This window comes from Bos mutus, chromosome 8, assembly GCF_027580195.1.
Source record: "Bos mutus isolate GX-2022 chromosome 8, NWIPB_WYAK_1.1, whole genome shotgun sequence".
Taxonomy (NCBI): Eukaryota; Metazoa; Chordata; class Mammalia; order Artiodactyla; family Bovidae; genus Bos; species Bos mutus.
In genome coordinates this window covers 101113766-101136609 of record NC_091624.1, presented here as the reverse complement: position 1 = coordinate 101136609, position 22844 = coordinate 101113766, and the positions used below count along the sequence as shown (strand labels likewise).

Below are 22844 nucleotides of genomic sequence, written 5' to 3'. Positions count from 1 at the left end.
ATTTACTCTGGGGGTAACCTCAGATATGCAGATGATACCACTCTAATGGCAGAAAGTCAAGAGAAACTAAAGAGCCTCTTGATGAGGGTGAAAAGAAGAATGAAAAAGCTGGCTTAAAACTCAACATTCAAAAAACTAAGATCATGGCATCTGGTTCCATTACTTTATGGCAAACAGATGGGGAAAAAGCAGAAGGAATGACAGATTTTCTTTTCTTGGGCTCCAAAATCACTGTGGACGGTGACTGAAGGCATGAAATTAAAGGACCTGCTCCCTGGAAGGAAAAGGATGACAAACCTAGACAGAGTATTAAAAAGCAGAGACATCACTTTGCTGACAAAAGTCTGTATAGTCAAAGCTATGGATTTCCCATGAGTCATGTATGGATGTCAGAGCTGGATCATAAAGAAGGCTGAGTGCCAATCAATTGATGCCTTTGAACTGGGGTGCTGGAGAAGACTCTTGAAAGTCCCTTGGACAGCAAGGAGATCAAAGTAGTCAATCCTAAAGGAAATCAACCCCAACATTCATTGGAAGGACTGATGCTGAAGCTGCAATACTTTGGCCACCTGATGCGAAGGGTGGCATATCTGGAAAAGACCCTGATGCTAAGAAAGACTGACGGCAAAAGAAGAGGGTGGCAGAGGATGAGATGGTTAGATAGCATCATGGACTCAATGGACATGAGTTTGAGCAAACTCTGGGAGATAGTGAAGGACTGGAAAGCCTGGCGCACTGCATTCCGTGGGGTCGCAAAGAGTTGGATTTGACTTGGCAACTGAACAACGATAACAAAATGTACTGCATCCCAATTATACAAAGAAAGTTTTAGAAAAATAATGTAAGCCTGTTCATACCACATATATTGAAAGTGATTTTTACAGTACCTTTATAAATGAAATATCATTCTGTTGATGTAAATATAGTTATATTGCAAGAAAAATTAAATACATGGCTGAAAATTGAGAAGAAAATATAAGTTCTGATAATCAGTACTATTCTATGAACTTTGTTGGGAAGAAGCATAAAAATCACATGATCAAAAAGGAATGTACTGGATCAATGACCAGTGATGCCACATTACACCCCACACCCCAGTACCACAAAGCCTGGTCAAGAATGTCAGTGACTATTGATAACAAAAAGCAAGTCAATATAAAACAAACTTGAATCATATTATGCAGCACATACCAAGAAAATACGTCAATAAAATCGTTAAAAAATAAGTAGCAAGATATTGTAAACTTGAATGAATTCCACAGTTTATGTGTGTTAGTCGTGTCCGACTCTTTGCAACCCCACAGACTGTAGCCCACCAAGGGATTCTCCAGGGAAGAATACTGGAAACTGTTGCTGTTCCCTTCTCCAGAGGATCTTCCAGGTCCAGGGATCGAACCCTGGTCTCCTGCATTGCAGGCAGATTCTTTACTGTTTGAGCTACAGGGAAGTCCACAGTGAGCTACACAAAAAACCAGAATTCTAATGGAAACGTGAAAAACAACATCATAGCTATATTAAACACACAAAAATGTAAAAATAAAATGACAAAGATTTTATCTTTATATTAAAAATACTAGAAAATAATCAACTTCAGAATTAGGAGGGAAGTTGCTATATAAGACAGGGAGCCCAGCCTGGCTCTCTGTGGGGGAGAGAAGCAAGGGAGAGAGGGGATATACGTATAGCTATGGCTGATTCGTGGTGTTGTACGCCAGAAACCGACACAACAGTATAAAGCAACCTTCCTCCAAATCAAAAATAAATTAAAAAGTTAAGTAAATTATCAGTCCCAAAGCATGAAAATCTGACCACACAGCTAAACTCGAGATGACTCTCTACCAAAGGTCTTCACTGCTGGCAACTGAATCATCACTGTCTTCAAATAGAAACTGCCCAGAGATTCACTGAGGACATTACCAAGGCGGCATTTTTAAAGAGATTTTACTTCTTGTTTCACAGTAGTCTATCAGGTTTTAATTCACTCACACATTGGTAAGGTAATAAGAGTGTCACTTCAAAAGCTTAATCCTACACCCCAGAGTACTACGTGTTCCACATAAACCCTGTAAGCGATGTACTGATAGAGAAAGACAGTCTGGCCCCTAGGGTCAGAGCTGGGGGCGGGAAGGGGGTGGGGGCCTCTTCTACTGTTTGAGTCTCCAGAGAGCTGTAATGGGGTCGAGACAGGAGAACGGGGAACATGGGTGTTTCTTTAATCAGCTTCATGTTAGTCATGCATAGTATCAAGACTTTCTCCTCCTACGCCCTTTTGCTTGTCTAAAATACATACTCTTAATTCTTTCTGTCATGACCCCTTTATAGTTTTACTGGAGAGTTTATATTTGCTGCTCCTGTTTTCTCAAAGCCGTTATTTTTTCAGTTGATGGTAAGCCATGATAATGTCCCTCAGTGACATTTCATAAAACCTATAAAATTAAGCTTTTAATGTTATAGCAATGTCTTCATTGCTTGAGACTCACTGGTTACAGCACTAAGGAATTTAAAGATAAATACAGTGGGGAGGATGCAAACTCTTCATCTGATTTCCCATGCTATGCCTTGTTATTCTTGGCTAAAAAAAAAAAAAAAAGCAAACTGGTGACCATGGCTGGGAAATGTCTATTCTGTGATACCTGTTGCCTCGCTTGACTGCTGAGAAGTAGTGTACTCGTTTTTCTCTGGTGGCCCCAATCAGTTAAATGCAAAGGAAACTTTTCTTTTGCTGTTGTTAACACTACTTACTGCATCTCAAAGTCACAGAAAAATTCCCAAGTGTGGTACCAATAACTATATTCCTCAAGTATTTGAAAGTAAATTGGGAACAAGATGTCCCAATGGCCCCCCAGAATACTCTTAAGTATCTCCTACAGCAAGGATATTCTTTTACGTAACCATAATACAACCACCAAAATCCAGAGACTGATAGCGGCACTTTACTACTGTCTAATCCTAGACTCCATCCCAACTTCCTGTGAGCCTCTGGTCCCAGCATTCCCATCAGCTGATCAAACGTGACTTTTTAAAAATTTGTGTTTCTATGTACGGTCTTGTGCTCTTTTTCTCAATAGATGGAGAGATGCTTCATTAACATTGAACTCATGCCTCAAAGTGGAGAAGGAAATGGCAACCCACTCCAGTGTTCTTGCCTGGAGAATCCCATGGACGGAGAAGCCTGGTGGGCTGCAGTCCATGGGGTCGCACAGAGTTGGACACGACTGAAGCGACTTAGCAGCATGCCTCAAATAGCTCATGTCTGAATGAAGCTAATCTGACATAGGTATTTTCTCCATAAGGCACAGTTACAGCCTTCTTGCATACAGGAACACTATAAGACACTTCAGTACGATGTTTAGAGGCCATTTCAAACAGCCACCTCACCAACAAGCAGCCCAGAATTGCAAAAACCATGCCTGTTAAATAGACTGTGAAAAGGACATGTCCACACACACACACTGTATTTGTTATCATTTGTTACAATTATTTCTATATCTACCGGACAGGTTGCAAACCACAAATTGACACCAGTATCTCCTATTCCAGAACACCATGTGGTATATTCTAATTTTTTCCTTTTTCATATTTGTAGTTCCATTTTCAGGGTTCCCTGATGGCTCAATGGTAAAGAACCTGCCTGCCAAAGCAGGCTTGATCCCTGGGTTGGGAAGATCCTGTACAAAAGGGAATGGCGGTATGCTTGCCTAGAGAATCCCATGGACAGAGCAGCCTGGAGGGCTACAGTCCATGGGGTCACAAAGAGCTGGACATTATTTAGCAACTGCACAACAATGACAAATTCTCTTTTCAGATAACAAAAAGCCAGGTCCATTACCCTTAATATTGTCTACCTACTAGATCCACCTCCTGCATGTTACTGACCCTTTCTTTCTGTCCTCATCTCTGGATCCCCTGGACACACTCTCCTTGCCCTGCTGACAAATGGTGCCAAGGGCAGGCATCAGCAAGAATGTCCCCCCTCACACCTGGGCTGCTCTAGCCTGAACCCCACAACTGACTCCTTCACAAGAACACCCTCCTCCCCGTGCTCTGGGTCCCATGGCTCCCTAGATCTCCATGAGGATGCCTGCATGGCTCAGTACCTCCTAATGTCTCTTAGACTGAATTGTTCCAGAAAGGTGAAAGAGAAGGAGGAGAATGCAAATAATTGTGATAACTGAATTTTCTCATCACTATCTCCTTAATAATTTTTTTTTAAAAGAAATTGGTGTGTATTTATTTATTTATGGTTACATCATACAGCATGAATATCCTAGTTCCCTGATCAGGAACTAAACTTAGGATAATGGAGCATGGAGACTGGCATTGGAAGCACAGAGTCTTAACCACTGGACCACGAAGGAAGTCCTTCTCCTTTTATTTTTAACTGTACTTAAAAAAAAAAAAAATAGATCATTAAGCAATTTAGGTCCTTATGGTGGGCCAACAATTATAAAAATTTAAGAAATCAATATGTTGTGCCAGAAATGTATAACCATTCTTTGATGTTGTTCTTGTTTAGTTGCTCAGTCGGGTCCGACTCTTTGCGACCCCATGGACTGTAGCCCATCAGGCTCCTCTGTCCATGGGATTCTCCAGGCAAGGATACTGGAGTAGGCTGCCATTTCCTACTTCAGAGGATCTTCCCCAACCAGGGATCAAACCTGTGTCTCCTGCATTGGCAGGTGGATTCTTTACCACTGAGTCACCTAAGAAGCCCAAACACCCTTTGATCTTTAAGCAAATCCATTATTTTACGTCCTTGATGATGTTCCCATAGTTGACAGTTCTGCTGTATGTTATGAGTAGCACAGTCTTTGTGCTCAGCAGAGTACTAGTCACAGGACAGCTGACAGGACATCCATTTGTTAATCCCATTTGGTCTTTTACTGGTAATATTAGAATCTGGGTGGTTTTGAGCAGGGTGGTGGAAATGTGCCTTAACAACCAGGAAATGCAGGAATGGCTTTGTCAGGATTGTAGTAAATAGGTAACTTTATGGCCTTTAACTTTATCTTCAGTGTTATGTTTCTAGTTAGGAAAAAAGGGGGGGTGGCACTCCCCTGAGTGTCCGGTGGTTAGGGCTCCACTCTTCCACTACAGTATATCCATAAGATGGCAGAGTAGAAGGACGTGTGCTCATCTTCTCCTTCAAGAACTCCAAAATTACAACTCGCTGCTGAACAACCGTTGACAGGACAATGTTGGATCCCACCAAAAAGAGATAATACCCCACATCCAAGGGCAAAGGAGAAGCCCCAGCAAGACGGCAGGAGGGGCAAAACTGCATTTAGAAACAAACCCCATACCCATCAGAGATGGTTCAAGGGCTCAAACAAAACCTTGTGTGCACCAGCAGGCCCCACAGAGACTGAGCCAGACCTGCCTGTGAGTGTTTAAGTGTCTCCTGAGGAAGTACAGGTCAGCAGTGGCCTGCCGCAGGGGCAGGGGCTCTGGGTGCAGCAGACTTGGGTATGGCATAAGCCCTCTTGGAGGAGGTCACCATTAACCCCACCATAGAGCCACCAGAACTTACACAGGACTGGGGAAACAGACTCTTAGAGGTCACAAACAGAACCTTGTGTGCACCAGGAGGCCCCACAGAGACTGAGCCAGACCTGCCTGTGAGTGTTTAAGTGTCTCCTGAGGAAGTACAGGTCAGCAGTGGCCTGCCGCAGGGGCAGGGGCTCTGGGTGCAGCAGACCTGGCTGTGGCATAAGCCCTCTTAGAGGAGGTCGCCATTAACCCCACCATAGAGCTGCCAGATCTTACACAGGACTGGGGAAACAGACTCTTGGAGGGCACAAACAAAACCTTGTGCACACCAGGATCCAGGAGAAAGGAGCAGTGACCACAAGAGACTGACCCAGACTTGCCCGTTAAGAGTCCAGGAATCTCTGGCAGAGGCATGGGTCGGCCGTGGCCTGCTGCAGGGTTGGGGGCACTGAGTGTAACAGTGCGTCCAGGGGACCTTTTGAAGGAGGTCGCCATTATCTTCATTACCTCCACCATAGTTTGGCCTCAGGTCAAACAACAGGGAGGGAACACAGCTCCACCCATCAACAGAAAATTGGATTTAAGATTTACTGAGCATGGCCCATCAGAACAAGATCCAGTTTCCCCCTCAGTCAGTCTCTCCCATCAGGAAGCTTCCAAAGCCTTTATCCTTATTCATCAGAGGGCAGACAGACTGAAAACCACAATCACAGAAAACTAACCAAACTGATCACATAGACCACAGCCTTGTCTAACTCAATGCAACTAGGGCCACCTAAGACGGGACGGTCATGGTGGAGAGTTCTGACAAAACGTGGTCCACTGGAGAAGGGAATGGCAAACAACTTCCGCATTCTTGCCTTAAGAACCCCATGAGCAGTATGAAAAGGCAAAAAGGTAGGACACTGAAAGATAAACTCCCAGGTCAGTAGGTGCCCAATATGCTACTGAAGAAGAAAGGAGAAATAACTCCAGAAAGAATTAAGAGATGGAGCCAAAGCAAAAACAACACCCAGTTGTGGATGTACTGGTGATGGAAGGACAGTCTAATGCCATAAAGAAAATATTGAATAGGAACCTGGAATGTTAGGTCCATGAATCAAGGTAAATTGGAAGTGGTCAAACAGGAGATGGCAAGAGTAAACATCAACACTTTAGGAATCAGTGAACTAAAATGGACTGGAATGGGTGAATTTAATTCAGATGATCATTATATCTACTACTGTGGGCAAGAATCCATTAGAAGAAATGGAGTAGCCCTCATAGTCAACAAGAGAGTCCGAAATGCAGTACTTGGATGCAATCTCAAAAATAACAGAATGATCTCTGTTCGTTTCCAAGACAAACCATTCAATATCACAGTAATCCAAGTCTATGCCCCAACCAGTAATGCTGAAGAAGCTGAAGTTGAACGGTACTATGAAGACCTACAAGAGCTTTTAGAACTAACACCCAAAAAAGATGTCTTTTTCATTATAGGGGACTGGAATGCAAAAGTAGGAAGTCAAGAAACACCTGGAATAACAGGCAAATTTGGCCTTGGAATACAAAATGAAGCAAGGCAAAGACTGAGTTTTGCCAAGAGAACGCACTGGTCATAGCAAATACTCTCTTCCAACAACACAAGAGAAGACTCTACAAATGGAAATCACCCGATGGTCAATACCAAAATCAGACTGATTATATTCGTTGCAGACAAAGATGGAGAAGCTCTATACAATCAGCAAAAACAAGACTGGGAGCTGACTGTTTTAGCTCATGAACTCCTTATCACCAAATTCAGACTTAAATTGAAGAACACAGAGAAAACCACTGGACCATTCAGGTACGATCTTAAATCAAATCCCTTATGATTATACAGTGGAAGTAACAAACAGATTTAAGGGATTAGATCTGATAGACAGAGTGCCTGAAGAACTATGGACAGAGGTTTGTGACACTGTACTGGAGGCAGTGATCAAGACTATTCCCAAGCAAAAGAAATGCAAAAAGGCAAACTGGTTGTCTGAGGAGGCCTTACACATAGCTGAGTAGAGAAGAGAAGTGGAAGGCAAAGGAGAAAAGGAAAGATATACCCAATTGAATGCAGAGTTCCAAAATAGCAAGGAGAGATAAGACAGTCTTCCTCAGTGATCAATGCAAAGAAATAGAAGAAAACAATAGAATGGGGAAAGATTAGAGATCTCTTGAAGAAAATTAGAGCTACCAAGGGAACATTTCATGCAAAGATGGGCACAATAAAGGACAGAAATGGTATGGACCTAACAGAAGCAGAAGATATAAAGAAGCATACACAGAAGAAATATACAAAAAAGATCTTCATGACCCAGATAAGCACAATGGTATGATCACTCACCTAGAGCCAGACATCCTAGAAAGTGAAGTTAAATGGGCCTTAGGAAGCATCACTATGAACAAAGCTAGTGGAGGTGATGGAATTCCAGTTGAGCTATTTCAAATCCTAAAAGATGATGCTGTGAAAGTGCTGCACTCAATATGCCAGCAACTTTGGAAAACTCAGCAGTGGCCACAGGACTGGGAAAGGTAAATTTTCATTCCAATCCCAAAGAAGGGCAATGCCAAAGAACGTTCAAATTATTGCACAATTGCACTCATCTCACACGCTAGTAAAGTAATGCTCAAAATTCTCCAAGCCAGGCTTCAATAGTACATGAACTGGGAACTTCCAGATGTTCAAGCTGGATTTAGAAAAGGCAGAGGAACCAGAGATCAATTGCCAACATTTGCTGGATCATTGAAAAAGCAAGAGAGTTTCAGAAAAACATCTACTCCTGCTTCATTGACCATGTTAAAGATTTGACTACGTGGATCACAACAAACTGTGGAAAATTCTGAAAGAGATGGGAATACCAGACCACCTTACCTGCCTCTTGAGAAATCTGTATGCAGGAAAAGAAGTAACAGTTAGAACTGGACATGGAACAACAGACTGTTTCCAAATCGGGAAAGGAGTATGTGAAGGCTATATATTGTCATCCAGCTTATTTAACTTATATGTAGAGTACATCATGCAAAATGCCAGGCTGGATGAAGCACAAGCTGGAATCAAGGTTGCCGGGAGAAATATCAATAATTTCAGATATGCAGATGACACCACCCTTATGGCAAAAAGCAAAGAAGAACTAAAGAGCCTCTTGATGAAAGTAAAAGAGGAGAGTGAAAAAGCTGGCTTAAAACTCAACATTCAGAAAACTAAGATGATGGCAACTGGTCCCATCACTTCATGACAAATAGATGAGGAAACAATGGAAAGAGTGACAGACTTTATATTTCGGGGCTCCCAAATCACTGCAGATGGTGACTGTAGCCATGAAATTAAAAGATGCTTGCTCCTTGGAAGGAAAGCTATGACCCATCTAGACAGCATATTAAAAAGCAGAGACATTACTTTGCCAACAAAGGTCTGTCTAGTCAAGGCTATGGTTCTTCCAGTGGTCATGTATGGAGCTGGACTATAAAGAAAGCTGAGCGCCGAAGAATTGATGCTTTTGAACTGTGGTGTTGGAGAAGACTCTTGAGAGTCCCTTGGACTACAAGGAGATCCAGCCAGTCCACCCTAAAGGAAATCAGTCCTGAATATTCATTGGAAAGACTGATGTTGAAGCTGAAACTCCAATACTTTGGCCACCTGATGCGAAGAACTGACTCATAGGAAAAGACCCTGATCCTGGGAAAGATTGAAGGCGGGAGGAGAAGGGGACGACAGAGGATGAGATGGTTGGACTGCGTCACCTACTCAATGGACATGAGTTTGAACAAGCTCTAGCAGTTAGTGATGGGTAGGGAGGCCTGGTGTGCTGCAGTCCACGGGGTCGCAAAGAGTCGGACACGACTGAGCGACTCAACTGAACTAAAGTTCCAGTGCAGGGGACATGGTTCTGATCCCTGATCAGGGAACTAAAATTCCGCGTGCCTCAGCACAGACAAGGGAAAAAAAACAAAACCATGATTGTAAACGAGATCTCAGATTCTCTATCCTAGGAAAAACTGTTCAGGTGATTTCCTTCATGCCAACAGGAACAGGTCACTCTTTCTCCATAGTTACATTAATATCAGTGAAGAATGCCTGTTGCTACTCTCTCAGGGGCTCTAGAACAGGGATAACACACACATGGTCAGTGCGTCCTCTCACACTCAGTATAGGATCTGGGTTGGAGCAGATCCGGAAGAGGAAACACTGATTGAGATCACAGGCTCCTGCAACCCAACACCACACTGCTGACCATCACCCTCCACCCATCTCCTGGCTCATGAATGAGTGGAGGAATTAACACATGGATACAGATGACACTAGCAAAGCAGCTTGGACACCTGTCTTATCCCCAACCCCTCTATATACAGAGAGCATTCCTGATGTCCCATTTGTTCCCAGACCCTCTGTCTACAGACAGCATTCCTGGTGTCCCATTTGTAATGAAAAAAAATTCAAACCCATCAATTTTCAATGACAGTGTTCTCATTAGACACTGGACAGACAGACTTGTCAGTAATGACTGCGGGCATGAAAGATAACACACTACCTCTGCACGCGGTACACTCGAGTCCACGGGGGCACGAGGGCCAGGATCCGGGCCACCAACTCGATCAGGTCGCTGGGGGAATAACTCTTGTATCTTCCTGACTTCCACAGTTCATAGAGCCCTGTCCCACGAATCACCAGGGTAGGGTAGAGTTTCAAACCGTCAGGACGGAAAGCTGGGTTCTCGAAAAACTCCTGTGGAGAGGGAAGATGAGCTCCATTAGTTACATGGAGATTACCCACGGTGAAGTTTCCATCCTGGGCCGACTTCTCTCACACACCTGCCTGGTCCCTAGACTACTTTCCATCAAGCGTGGGGAAACAGAACAGAAACTCACTGTTTTTATAGTCTCACGGGAGCAAGACACTTGGGTGCTGGGTGCCCAAGCCCTGGCTGACCCAGCTCCTGGCCACTGCTGCGGGGTCATCACTTGCCAGCCTCCCAACCTTGCCTTCCTGCCGTGGCAAAGGCAATTTCCTCTGCCTGGAAATCTTATCAGGTTTTCTTCATCTAGCTCACCTTTAGGTCTCAGCTCGAATGCCAATTCTTCAACGAGGTCTTACTGACCTTCAAATACAAGTTGCTTCACTTAAATTTTTTTTTGGGGGGGGAATTCTGTATTATTGCTTTCTTAACATCATCACACTGAAGATTCATCTGATGCCTGCCTTTACCTCCAGACCACAATCTCCTTTAATAATGAAGTATACTTAAAAGTGACTTTTAAAAGTGACATAGATCATTATCTGGGCTGCAAAACCTAGTGTTTCCTGTGTGGCCCTCTGCAGAGAAAGTATGCCGACCCCTGGGTATGACTGTGTTGCTCTCAGGCCAGCGGGCACCGTTCCTAACCCAGAAGACACACACAGTCCATTTGTCACCTGGATGCTGAGCAGTACAGCTAATTCATCTCTTTTGACACAGTCATTTCCTGCATTGTATCACCTCAGCTGGCTTATTTCTTTACTTGGGATGAAGCAAGGAGACATCAAGCCTTCTCCTTTCTATGATTTTGCACTGCAAATCTGCTCTTATCTAGATTCCACTTGACATGTGATGGAGGAATTAAAGTGGATTCATATAGTTCCCTCTCACCCCGACCTGGCATTAGTGTCTAAATGGCCAGAGTACTGTATCTTGTGAATGGAGTAAATGCTTTCTATCTTGTGCTGTTATTACTCCAGAGCTTCCCATTGTGTAACTTGCTTTCCAAAGAGATATAACTACTGAGTTTTCGATCTCTCTCATTGATTCCTATTATCATCTTAAATGCTGTAATCTTTGTGCACCATTGGCTCTGAGGGACAGTCTGCTGTAACTGCGTGTAATTTTCCCTGTAACATTTCTATTTTAAAGAGTCATCCAGTCTTTAATAAATATTCTATAGCCATCCACAAAAAGTATGTATGCAAGTCACTCTCCACCTAGTCTGCATCCATACGGGGAACATAGGATTTCAGCAAAGTACTTCTGGCTACTTGCATAATAAATTTAGGAGATATAAGGGCTGATATAATCCTTTCATAAGAATGATGATAGATGGAATTGGCGCAGGATTTCTGGTAAACACAGAGAATTGAAATATGTGTTTCTTTCCTTTCCTTCCAAAATCACACTAAAATAACAGGAAATAATTTTTTTTAAAGCATAAACTCGGAGGAACAAAGGGAACATCAGACGAGAGAGGAGGAGGAGTAAGTGATGGCAGTAATTTCTGGAAGACAGAAAATGGAAGACTGGGAAATGACTGCAAATGAAGAAAACTGCAAACAAACCATCTGCAAAGGAGGGTACGGAGGAAAGGGCAGCTCAGCCACACGAGAGTCCCAGGAAGGCACGTACATCAGAAACCGCACGCATCAGGCAGGAGGGAAGATGGCACTGGATCAAAGTCTTTTCACAGATTTATCTCTAATTCCCCTAAGTTCTGAGTCCTTCTACAGGCAGTCACCTGTAGAAGGTGACATTTTTAAGGTGCCCGTTTGTTCCCTGGAGAAACTAGAAAGCTGCTGGACTCTGAGATGGCAGGTGCAAAGGAAGATGTGAGTGAGGATCAGAGCTTGAAAACAAGGAGATTAAGTGAAAGCCAGCATGGTAAATGGTGGGCCCCACCCTGCTCCCTGGACACCAGTAACCAGTTTGCTGTGACCTAGACACATATCCCCCACAGCCCCCAAGAGCAAGCTGGAGAGTTTGTCTCTGGATTAAATAAATGGTCCTAAATAAGAGTTCAGGGTACTGACATTTGGGAATCCCCTAAAGAAAGGAAGGCTGATTACTGTGAGGTATACCATCAACAAGCCACAAAGAGTTTGTGATCTGGTTTTTCAGCTCCTCATCTTTAAGGCATGACCATTTGGCTAACGATTACCAGATACTTGGGGGGAAGTCTAAAACAGGAAAGGCAGACCAAACAAAAAGAAACAGAGGAACTTGGAGCAAACAGAGGCATTGCATGAAGGAAAAATAAACCTTAAAAAAACAAACTGTAATTCCTTTAGAGAGAGAAGATCTAGTACATCCATAAAGGGCTTCCTAGGTGGCAAAGAACTTGCCAATGTAGGAGATGCAAGAGACGTGGGTTTGTTTGATCCCTGGGTCAGGAAGATCCCCTAGAGAAGGAAATGAAAACCCACTCCAGTACTTTTGCCTGGAAAATTCCATGAACAGAGGAGCCTGGAGTGCTGCAGTCCAGGGGCCACAAAGAGTTGGACATGATTGAGCGCGCGCGCGCACACGCACACACACACACACACACAAAACAAGAGGATGCTAGAGAACTGAATGTAAGAAAGAACTCTTGGAAATTAAAACTATAACAAAAACATCTAACAGAAAAGTTGAAAGATAAAGTGAGAAAATAATAAGAAAGCAGGAAAAAAAAGACAAAAGCAGAAAAGATAAGAATATCAGATAATCAACCTGGGAGATCCAACATTTCTAATATGAGTTTTAGAAACAGAACACAGAAAATGAAACAGGAAAAAGTATCCCATAGTACAAAGAAATTTCTCAGAAGAGTTGATCAAAATATAGCATGATTAATTAAAAAAAACTCTCTTAAGATACACCACTGTGATATATCACTTTCTCCAGAGTGAAAAAACCCAGGTTATATATATAGTAGTTTTTAAGGAATAAGGAATACAGTATTAGGAATAAGAATGACAGTATGCTTCTTAGCAGCACTAGAAGAGCTACAAGACAATGGCATAATGTTTTAAAAAAGAAAAAAAGGAGGGAAAATGGCTTTATAGGATTCTGTTAAGTGTGAAGGTGGAAGACAGAAGAGACATTCTTGCACATGTAAAAGGTTTGCTTTCCATGATAAATCCTTTCTTAGGAAGCTGCTGGAGCATGTGTTTTAGTAAAAGAAGTGTTGAAGTGTGAAGTGTTAGTGTTAGTTGTGTCTGCCTCTTTGCAACCCCATGAACTATAGCCCTCCAGGCTCCTCTGTCCATGGGGATTCTTCAGGCAAGAATACTGGAGAGGGTTGCCATTTTCTCCTCCAGGGCATCTTCCCAACCCAGGGATCAAACCCGGTCTCCGCATTACAGGCAGATTCTTTATCATCTGAGCCATCAGGGAAGCCCAAGTAAACCAATAAAAGTAAAGGAATAAACCAATAAAAAGATTAATTTGGTTTCCAAAACAAAGGTTCTGACTGTAGAGAGTCAGAAGAGGAGCCCTAAGGAAGACACCTGTGAACTAGACAGAGAATTGCCAGTCCAGGTTGGAGCTGGAAGATTAAATGTCCAAGAGTTATATTTTGAGTCTAAAAATGGAACTTAGAGTATCTGACACAGTTGGCCAGTGACAGAGGGGCTTTAACACTGAACAGGCACATTTGAAGGTTACAGAACTTGGAGAACTAATAAGAAAGAAAAAAAAAAGAGATGATTTTATAGTTAACTGGAAGAAAAACAAAAAGTTACTTAAGAAAAGAACGTAAGTATGATATATTGGCTTCCCCAATGGCTCGGTGAGTAAAGAATCCATCTGCAATGCAGGAGACACAGGAGATGCTTTTGAACTGTGGTGCTGGAGAAGACACCTGAGAGTCCCATGGACAGCAAGGGGATCAAACTGGTCAATCCTAAAGGAATCTTCACTGGAAGCACTGATGCTGAAGCTGAAGCTTCAATACTTGGACCACCTGGAAGGTCTGATGCTAAAGCTGAAGCTCCAATACTTTGGCCACCTGATGTGAGGTGCGAATTCATTGGAAAAGACCCTGATGCTGGGAAAGACTGAGGGCAGGAAGAGAAGGGGATGACAGAGGATGAGATGGTTGGATGGCATCACCGAGTCAGTGGACATGAGTTTGAGCAAGCTCCAGGAGTCGGTGATGGACAGGGAAGCATGGTGTGCTATAGTCCATGGGGTCGCAAAGAGTCAGACACAACCGAGCGACTTTCTCTCTACTGATGCTCAGGAAAAAGCAATCCAAACACGGAAGAAGGAAACACAGTGGTAAATATTAGAACCCCCGCCCCACCACTAGGCTACAACAGTTGAAAGTGGCGAGGACTACTGCATTTCGATATGACCCCCTTAGGAGGTACTGGATTCTCAAATACTATTTAATAACAGCTTATTAATTCCACTTATTTTATAAACTTAAAAATTAACAAACATCATTCTGCTGGTGATGTGAATGATACATTAGACGGGAACATGGCTGGTGGCCCTGTGACTTAGATAAGAAGCTGTCTGCCTTTGCAGGGGGTTGATGAAAGCATGAAGCTGTGGTGGTGGGGGTGAAGAGGAGGGGACAGCTTTAAAAGATATTCAGAGGGAGTAACAGACAGGACCTCCTGTTGGATCAGACCCAGAGTCCAGGGAACAGTAAGAGGAGCAGCAGCAGCAAAGATGTATGAGCACTCGCTCTGTGCCAGGCATTTTTCTAACTATGCATTATCTCTGCCCATCTTCACAGCCACCCCATTTTAAAGATGAGGAAACTGAGGAACAAAGAAGTTCAAACAGTTTGCTACCAAGTGGTGGGGCCAGGATTCAAGCTCACCCCAGGCTGGCTCTGGAGTCCAAATATTTTCTACTTCCTCCTGAATGATTCCTAAATGTCTAGCTTGGGAGAGTATGTGGATGGCGGGGCCACAAATAGTACAGGAAACAGAAGAGGAGGAGACCACTGGGGAATGCAGAAGTATGTCCATATTGGATACATTACGTCTGAAGTGCGGGTAAGGCCTCTGGTGCCTGTTGAAGAGTGTTCAGCAATTGGACTTAAGAGCTGAGGCTTAAGACTGCAGAGAAAATGAGATTCGTTGAAGTGTAAGTGGTAAAATCAGGACAACAGAAGAAAGACACATGTATAGACAGAAGAGCAAAAGACAGAAGCCACATTTATGCAGTGAGGAGAAAAAGAAGATCTAGCAGAAAAGAAATAGTCCTAGAGGTAAAAAGGGAAGCAGGAGGCAGCAGAGTCACAAAAGCCAGGGAGGTGAGAATTTAAGACTGGAGATAGTCCCGTGGGATCTACCTTCCCCGACCAGGGATCTAACTTTCATTCCTTGCACTGGGAGGTGGATTCTTAACCACTGGACCACCAGGGAAATCCCTGGAGATAGTCTCTAACAACAACAAATGCTAAGGTTGGATAAAATGTCAGCAGAGAAGTAGCCTTTGGATTTGGAGATTAGCAAGTATATCACAATGTTTGAGGGCAGGCTGTGTGTATGTGTGTGTCTGTGTTGGCAGCGGAGGACCTGCCAAACTATAACTTGATCACTTGGTTTTTGGGAAAAAAGCTCAGTGGGGGTGCGGGCAACTCCTGAGAGTCAAAAAGGTGGGCAAACATGGATGGACTTTGAAAGACTTCCCATGATTGACAGAAGGTTCTGGAGATAATTTTTCCTCAAGAGAAACCAACACTTTTTTAGCTACACTTAGCTGAAATGCTAAGCATTTTCAGCACCCTGAGCTTGCATATCCAAAAGCAGTCTAATTTTAAAAGAATAAAAGACCGAAACAGCAAAAAGTCATTATGAGTAATAAATGATACAACATTTTGTAGTCTTATCTGAGGACAGGTGGAAAGGGTGAAGTTAATGCTCGGAGGATAAAGTCCTAAGATGTTAAACATTCTCCATCACAACCAGGATTTTCAGCTTTATAAGGAAAAAGAAAATTTCATTCCAAAAGGAAATTTGAGTTACTAGACAATATAAGTAAATGCTGTTGATCACACACAGCTTTGACCAGCTCTGCACCTATCACTAGATAAGAGTGTGAATCTACATTGAACAGACGCAAATGACCACTTCTGCTCTTAGTGACTCAGAATTAACCTAAGTAACAAGGTGTGAGAGCAAAGCCAATTTATAACTAAGGTGCACAGCACACAACCCTAGAGATACTACGGCTGCAATACCTCAGTGGCTGTAGATGCTTTATGGGTGTACCAGGCAAGGCTGCCTTGTCCTCCAGAGTGATAACATTTTATAGACTTCTACAATTATTACAAGTAGACCCCTTACCTAGCAATGCTTCCAATGAATAAAACATGTTAAGGGAACTATCTGTGGGCTGCTAATGTGACAATAAAAGTAGACGAGGAAAAAGTTTTTAAAGTGTAAAATATGCTGCCTGCTACTGCTAAGTCACTTCAGTCATGTTCGACTCTGTGCGACCCCACAGACGGCAGCCCACCAGGCTCCCCCGTCCCTGGGATTCTCCAGGCAAGAACACTGAAGTGGGTTGCCATTTCCTTCTCCAATGCATGAAAGTGAAAAGTGAAAGTGCAGTCACTCAGTCGTCTCTGACTCCTAGCGACCCCATGGACTGCAGCCCACCAGGCTCCTCCGTCTGTGGGATTCTCCAGGCAAGAGGACTGGAGTGGGTGCCAATAACATGCTGCCTACTAGTTCAGAAAATCTCTAGAAAACAAGATTTCCTAGACAAAACCTAGTTTGTTTGTTTTTTAATTAGTAAACCTTTTATTGAAATATATCTTAGTATGGAAAAGTACACAAATCATAAGTGTAGATACTATCAAACAGCTTTCTAATCTGATGTACCAATTTATATTCCCACTAACAGTGAATGAGAGTTCCAGTTGCTTCACACTCTTATCAACACTTGATATTGTCTTTTTTCATTTTCACTACCCTGATAAGTATACACTAGCCGTGCACTGTAGTTTTAAATTTCATTTCTTTGAAGATAAATGACTTAGAGAACTTTTGAACAGGTATTGAGTAGCTGAACATCTTATTTGTGAAGTGCTTGTTCAAGATTTTTTTCCCCCATTCTATTAGGGTGTCTTTTTAAAAAAATTGATTTATAAAAATATTTACGATAATCTATAGGTTGATTTTTCAGAGGATTTTTTTCTAGAGAGAAATCTGATTTTTCTCATTTTGGCTCTATTGTGTTATTCATTTGCTGGGATGAAGTTAGAAAAGGCATACAGTCTACTCATATTCCCTGTGGGTTTCTTTGAAAAGATTGTAAACAAGAAGATAAATCTGTTTACATGGAGGGCTGTCTTTGCAATGTTATTTCTGAACTATTCTTTAAAGACACTAAGAAAATAAATTGTGAGACTCAGTTATTTGCTATTACTTTACATTTTTTTTCCCCAAGGGCACTTAAAGTTATGAACTCTGGCTATACCACTGGCCCACCCAGAAGCTGTGCTAAAGAAATGTGTGTTTCAGGTGCCTTTTAGGCTTATAGTCTAGTACCCAGCTAATACGACTGAGAGGAAGATATGGCTCAAAATCTATTACATAGTCAATATGAGGGAATTCGTAACATCTGTGAACATCTGTGAATTAATGCTGTCTTATAAAACAGACCTTTAGTTGTATTTCATTTGCTTGGAAATAATAAAAATAAACTTTCTGAAAGGAAAGAAAGAACATCATGATGAATTCCACAGTTCTAATAACAGAGCATAAAAGTCTTTTTGCTGATGAAATAACTTGATAAACATTTTCATCCTCTTCTCTAAAAGGATATCCCTAAGCCACTTTCCTATTTGAGAATCTGAAGGAAGAAAGAGTTCTGACCAATCTCATTTCCCAAGACCAAGCTAACATGGATCAAGCTAACATGTGATAGGGTGAAAACAAACGAACAGGATTTCCTGGGGGTACAGTGGATAAGAACCCACCTGCCAATGCAGGGGACACGGTCTGATCCCTGGTCAGAGATTTCACACACTGCAGGCAACTGGAGACTGGGCACCTCAACTCCTGAGCCCAAGCTCTCGAGCTTGTGAGATGCAACCGCTGAAGCCTATAGAGCCGAGCTCCACGACACGAGAGGCCGTCACGATGAGAGCCCGTGCATCACAACCAAGAGGAGCCCCCCTCGCCACAACCAGAGAAAGCCCGAGTGCAGCAATGAACACCCAGCACGACCAAAAATACATTAATAAATTATCTTTTAAAAAAGCAAACAAACCCCAGAGTTAGGTATTAAAATTCAAAGAACGGAAAGGCTAGAAGAAAACAGAATAGTTTCTTTCCCTGTTTAGGGAAATCCTGAAAGAGAAAGGCAGTTCTAAGCTTAGAAGCATCTTAAGAAATCACTAAATAAATAAGTAAACAGGAAAGCTTGACAACAGAATAAAAAGTAAAAGACCAAGAAAAATATTAATAGTGTGGGGAAAATATTTTTAACAAATTGCCTAGAAAGTTCATATAATTAACATTAAAAATATTCATATCCAGTGGAGGAATCAGTCAGAGAACAATTCCCCAAAGATGGAAGAATTATACTTACTGGATACATGTATACATATGGCTGAGTCCCCGCGCTTTCCACCTGAAACTATCTCAACATTGTTAATCGGCTGTACGCCAACACAAAATAAAAAGTTAAACAAAAAAAGAGAAAAAAAGCAGAGCGGGTAGCAGCAGGACGCACAGGCATTCTCACGGCAGCCTGGTTTGGGTCAACACTTACTGTGAACTGTTCAATGTCTCTCTCCAGCCCCACATTCGGCAGATCAGGCATCATGTGAGCCACCACTTTGAAGCCAGAATCTTTGGCCAGGTGGAAGGACTCGCACACTGCCTTCACAGTGTGGCCCCTGAGGAAAGAAAATTCACTACCTGTTACACAAATAAACGGGCAAGAAGGTGAGCAGCAGCAACAGAGCGAAACAAAGTCTGACACAGGTAGCGGTAGCTCTGGAATGAGGAATATGGTTGGGGAAGAGGAAATCTTAGAAAGTCATCTTTACATCTCTGCTTCTAAGAAGGCCTGGAGAAAAATAATTTTAATTCTAAGATATTTCTCAGAAATTCCTTATGCACCTCCTCAAAGTTCTGACAGCAAGTGACTGAGGTCACAACAATTAATATGGTGGTGGTTTAGTTGCTTCGTTGTGTCCTACTCTTGTGAGCCCATGGACTGTAGCCCGCTAGGCCCCTCTATCCGAGGGGATTCTCCAGCTAAGAATACTGGAGTGGGTTGCCATTTCCTTCTCCAGGGGATCTTCTCAATCCAGGGATTGAGCCTGGGTCTTCTGCATTGCAGGTGGATTCTTCACCGACTGAGCCACCAGGGAAGAAGAATTAATATACACTAAAATTACCTGGTTTAGCATTATGGGCCACAATAAGTCTGCTAATATAAATACCTAGGTTAAAAATAAGAATAGTGAGATCAGAGCCTTACAAGAACAGGATTTTGTTATGCCCTTTCTTTTAAAAATATTTATTACAAATAATTTCATTGGGAGAAAGAAAGGGAGGAAGGGAAAGGTGGGCAGAGAGAGACAGAGAGATTCATCAATATGCAAAGTACATTTCACTCTGGTGGGCAGGCAGGTCCTTAAAAAAGTATTAGTAAGAAGAGAGAATTGAGTGACAAAGTATAATCATTTGGGGCCAGCTGGATAAGTCAGCTTAACATTCTAGCGCTACATTCAAGACGCAAGCCCTATTAATAGTTTGGGGCTATTAAAAACTGAAGCCCACAGGGCTCTCACCAGAAAGACCTTCCCATTCACCACCAAAAACTCCTAGAAACTGTGGACCCCAGCCCACTCTCTGAAGGTTCCTATTCATTTCCATGGCTTCACTCTCTGATCTCTTTTTGCTAACGACTCAATTTCCATGGCTGGGTCAGGCCTCTCTTCTGACACCATGCCCAAATACCCAATACTCTACTGCTGCACTGTACAACAGTCACGAGGCACACATGGTTATTCAAGTTTATTTTGAAACTGATCCAAATCAGTAATTCAGTTCCTTGGCTGTGCTACCACAGTGGACAATGTGGGTTCTGAACATTTCAGTCACTGTGGAATGTTCTGCTGGACAGCCTGGCTCTAAAGCAAACCTTCAACTGGTTGCTGCACCAGCACGTAAGGGTCTAAAGCCTAGTTTTCCACAGTGAAACTCATCTTGCCTCCCAGCCTCCCTCCCTCCCATTCTTTCTCACCCTCATTCCCATTCGGTCACCATACACTGCTTTTCAGGACATCACCTCCTGCTTGAATTCCTGCAACAGCCTCTGAACTGGCCTTCCTTCCATCTTCTTAGTCCACCCTCACACTGTGATCCCTAAAAAGCGATGTTTCTAAAATGCGGATATGGGGACTTCCCTGGGGTCCGGTGGTTTAAGACTTCCAGTTTCCTCTGCAGGGGGCAGGGGTTCGATCCCTGGTAGGGGAACTTAAGATCCCACATGCCATGTGGTGTGGCCAAAAATAAATAAATGAATACATAAAATGCAGACTTAGCTGGCCTTGGATTAAAGTCTAAGCCCACTGGGCCAACTTCGAAGGCTCAGTCCCTCTGCTGACCCTTTCAGCCTCACCTCTGACCGTGCTCCCACCTCACACTCCACCAAAACAAAATCAGCCCAAAATCCCTAAACGTGCCATGATGTGCTTCCGCTCTCAGGAGCTTGCCTGTACTCTTCTTTCAGCCAGAAACAGTCTTCCTCTTCCCCACCTGACGAACTCAGACTCTTCCTGTGAGTCTCAGCAGCCTGAAAGAGTCTTCCTCTTCCCCACCGGATGAACTCAGACTCTTCCTGTGAGTCTCAGCTTCCACATCATTTTCTTCAGAAAGCTTCTCTGGTCTCCGAGAGACTCCATCCGCAAGGTACCCCTCCAGCACAGCCTTATTACTGCAGCAGCCCTACCAGCGTTTCTGGCTCAAGCCTTCCCCAACAAGACTGCATCGTATTCACATTGCTCTTTCTCAAGCCTGATATCCATCAGACTCTTCCTGCGCACAAAAATATTTTGGAGATCTCTATTACCTTAAAGGGGCTTCCCTGGTGGCTCAGTGGTAAAGAATCTAGTTGCCAATGCAGGAGATGTGGGTTCGATTCCTGGGTTGGGAATATTCCCTGGAGAATGAAATGGCAACCCACTCCAGTATTCTTGCCTGAGAAATTTCATGGACAGAGAAGCCTGGAGGGGCTACAGTCTATGGGGTCACAAAGAGTCAGACATGACGTATCGACTAAATAACAACAACAAATTCCCTTAAGGGAAGCATCTGTCTTCCTTAGCCTGGAGCTCTTCTTGGTTGTTTCCAAGATGCTGACCCATGTGTCTCCCTGATTTCCCTTTACTTCCGTCTCCAATCACAACCCTCCATCATGTCTAACTCCTATTAAAGTGAAGCAGTCTTTAAGGTCCAACTCAACACACACCTATTCCTGAAACCTGTTTTTATTTCTGGACAGAAAAGAACTTCATCTTGGCTCTATCAGCTCTTACTCTTTCCTTCCTTAGACTCTCAAATTTCTCAAAGTTTATACCCATCATCTCACCAGCCTTTCTTTCAGTACCCTGCCAGTTGGCATTTGCTTCATAAAAACTAATTTGTTAGATCTCACCTGGGCTTATTTCTTTATGAACTGATCAACTGTGTTGGGACTCAGTTGTGACACACAGAATCTTCACTGTGGTGCGCGGGCTCCAGGGCACGTGGGCTCTATAGTTTTTGGTGCGCTGGCTCTCCAGTTGAGGCACACGTGGGTGCCTCCACCCACGTGTGGGTGCATGGGTTGAGATGCACCTCCAATCCATGCAGTTGAGGTGCATGGGCTCAGTAATTGTGGCACACAGGCTTGGTTACCCAGCAGCATGTGGGGTCTTAGTTAACGATGACCATCACCCAGCAATCAAACCTGTGTCCCCCACACTGACAGGCGAATTCTCAACCACTGGGCCACTATGGAAGTCCCCCTGGCTTCCTTCTTGTTCAAACCCTTTTCTCTGTTCCTAGTCTCCTTGGCCTTCTCTCCTGTTTTAAACTATTGACTTTGAGCCCTGCCTTTGCTTTCTGTACAGGAAAGGCTATTTATGAATAGGAAGAGAGATGAAGATGATGTTTATAGGCTACTAGAAAAGAGTCAGCACAGAAAGACTGAAAGTCAAGGAAGGAGGAGATGGGGTTCAGAGCATGGACAGAAAAATGAATAGGAGGAACACCTAGACCCCTCCCTCTCAGATGGGTAGGAACATCGATCTGCTTGGCGGGGGAAGAGGAAGGCTCATGCAGTTCGCCTGTGCCATCTTACCGGTTGGTATCTCTGGCCACATCCTCATAGACACTCTGCACCCCAATCTCCAGCCTTGTGCAGCCATAGGTCAACATATCACTGAGATGCCGCTTCATGCAGTAATCTGGTCTGGTCTCAATAGTAATTCCGATGCACTTTGTGAGGCTTCTCTCAGAATACCTATAGAGCAAAGAGAAAAGTAAATAGCCTGCCAAAGCTTTAGGACGTTGGCTCTCATTTCAAGGATGTCTTCCCCTTGTCCTCCTGGATCTAACCCAGTGGTTGAGAGCACCAGCTCTCGGGTCAGAC

At 43.3% G+C, this 22844-nt stretch overlaps 1 protein-coding gene across 3 annotated transcripts in view; it reads right to left on the bottom strand.

Annotated features, from left to right (window-relative positions):
* Positions 1-22844, bottom strand: part of ELP3 (elongator acetyltransferase complex subunit 3) — a 122656-nt gene that overhangs the window by 57947 nt on the left and 41865 nt on the right. For all 3 annotated transcript variants that reach the window (XR_011465197.1, XM_005900067.3, XM_070376001.1), the window contains 3 exons: positions 22554-22715; positions 18969-19095; positions 10032-10225 (listed from right to left, as the gene is read on the bottom strand). Coding sequence is in view for 2 of the 3 variants with exons in the window: in XM_005900067.3 (XP_005900129.1) it covers positions 10032-10225; positions 18969-19095; positions 22554-22715 (483 nt within the window). In the remaining variant the exon portion in view is untranslated. The remainder of the gene's footprint in view (positions 1-10031; positions 10226-18968; positions 19096-22553; positions 22716-22844) is intronic.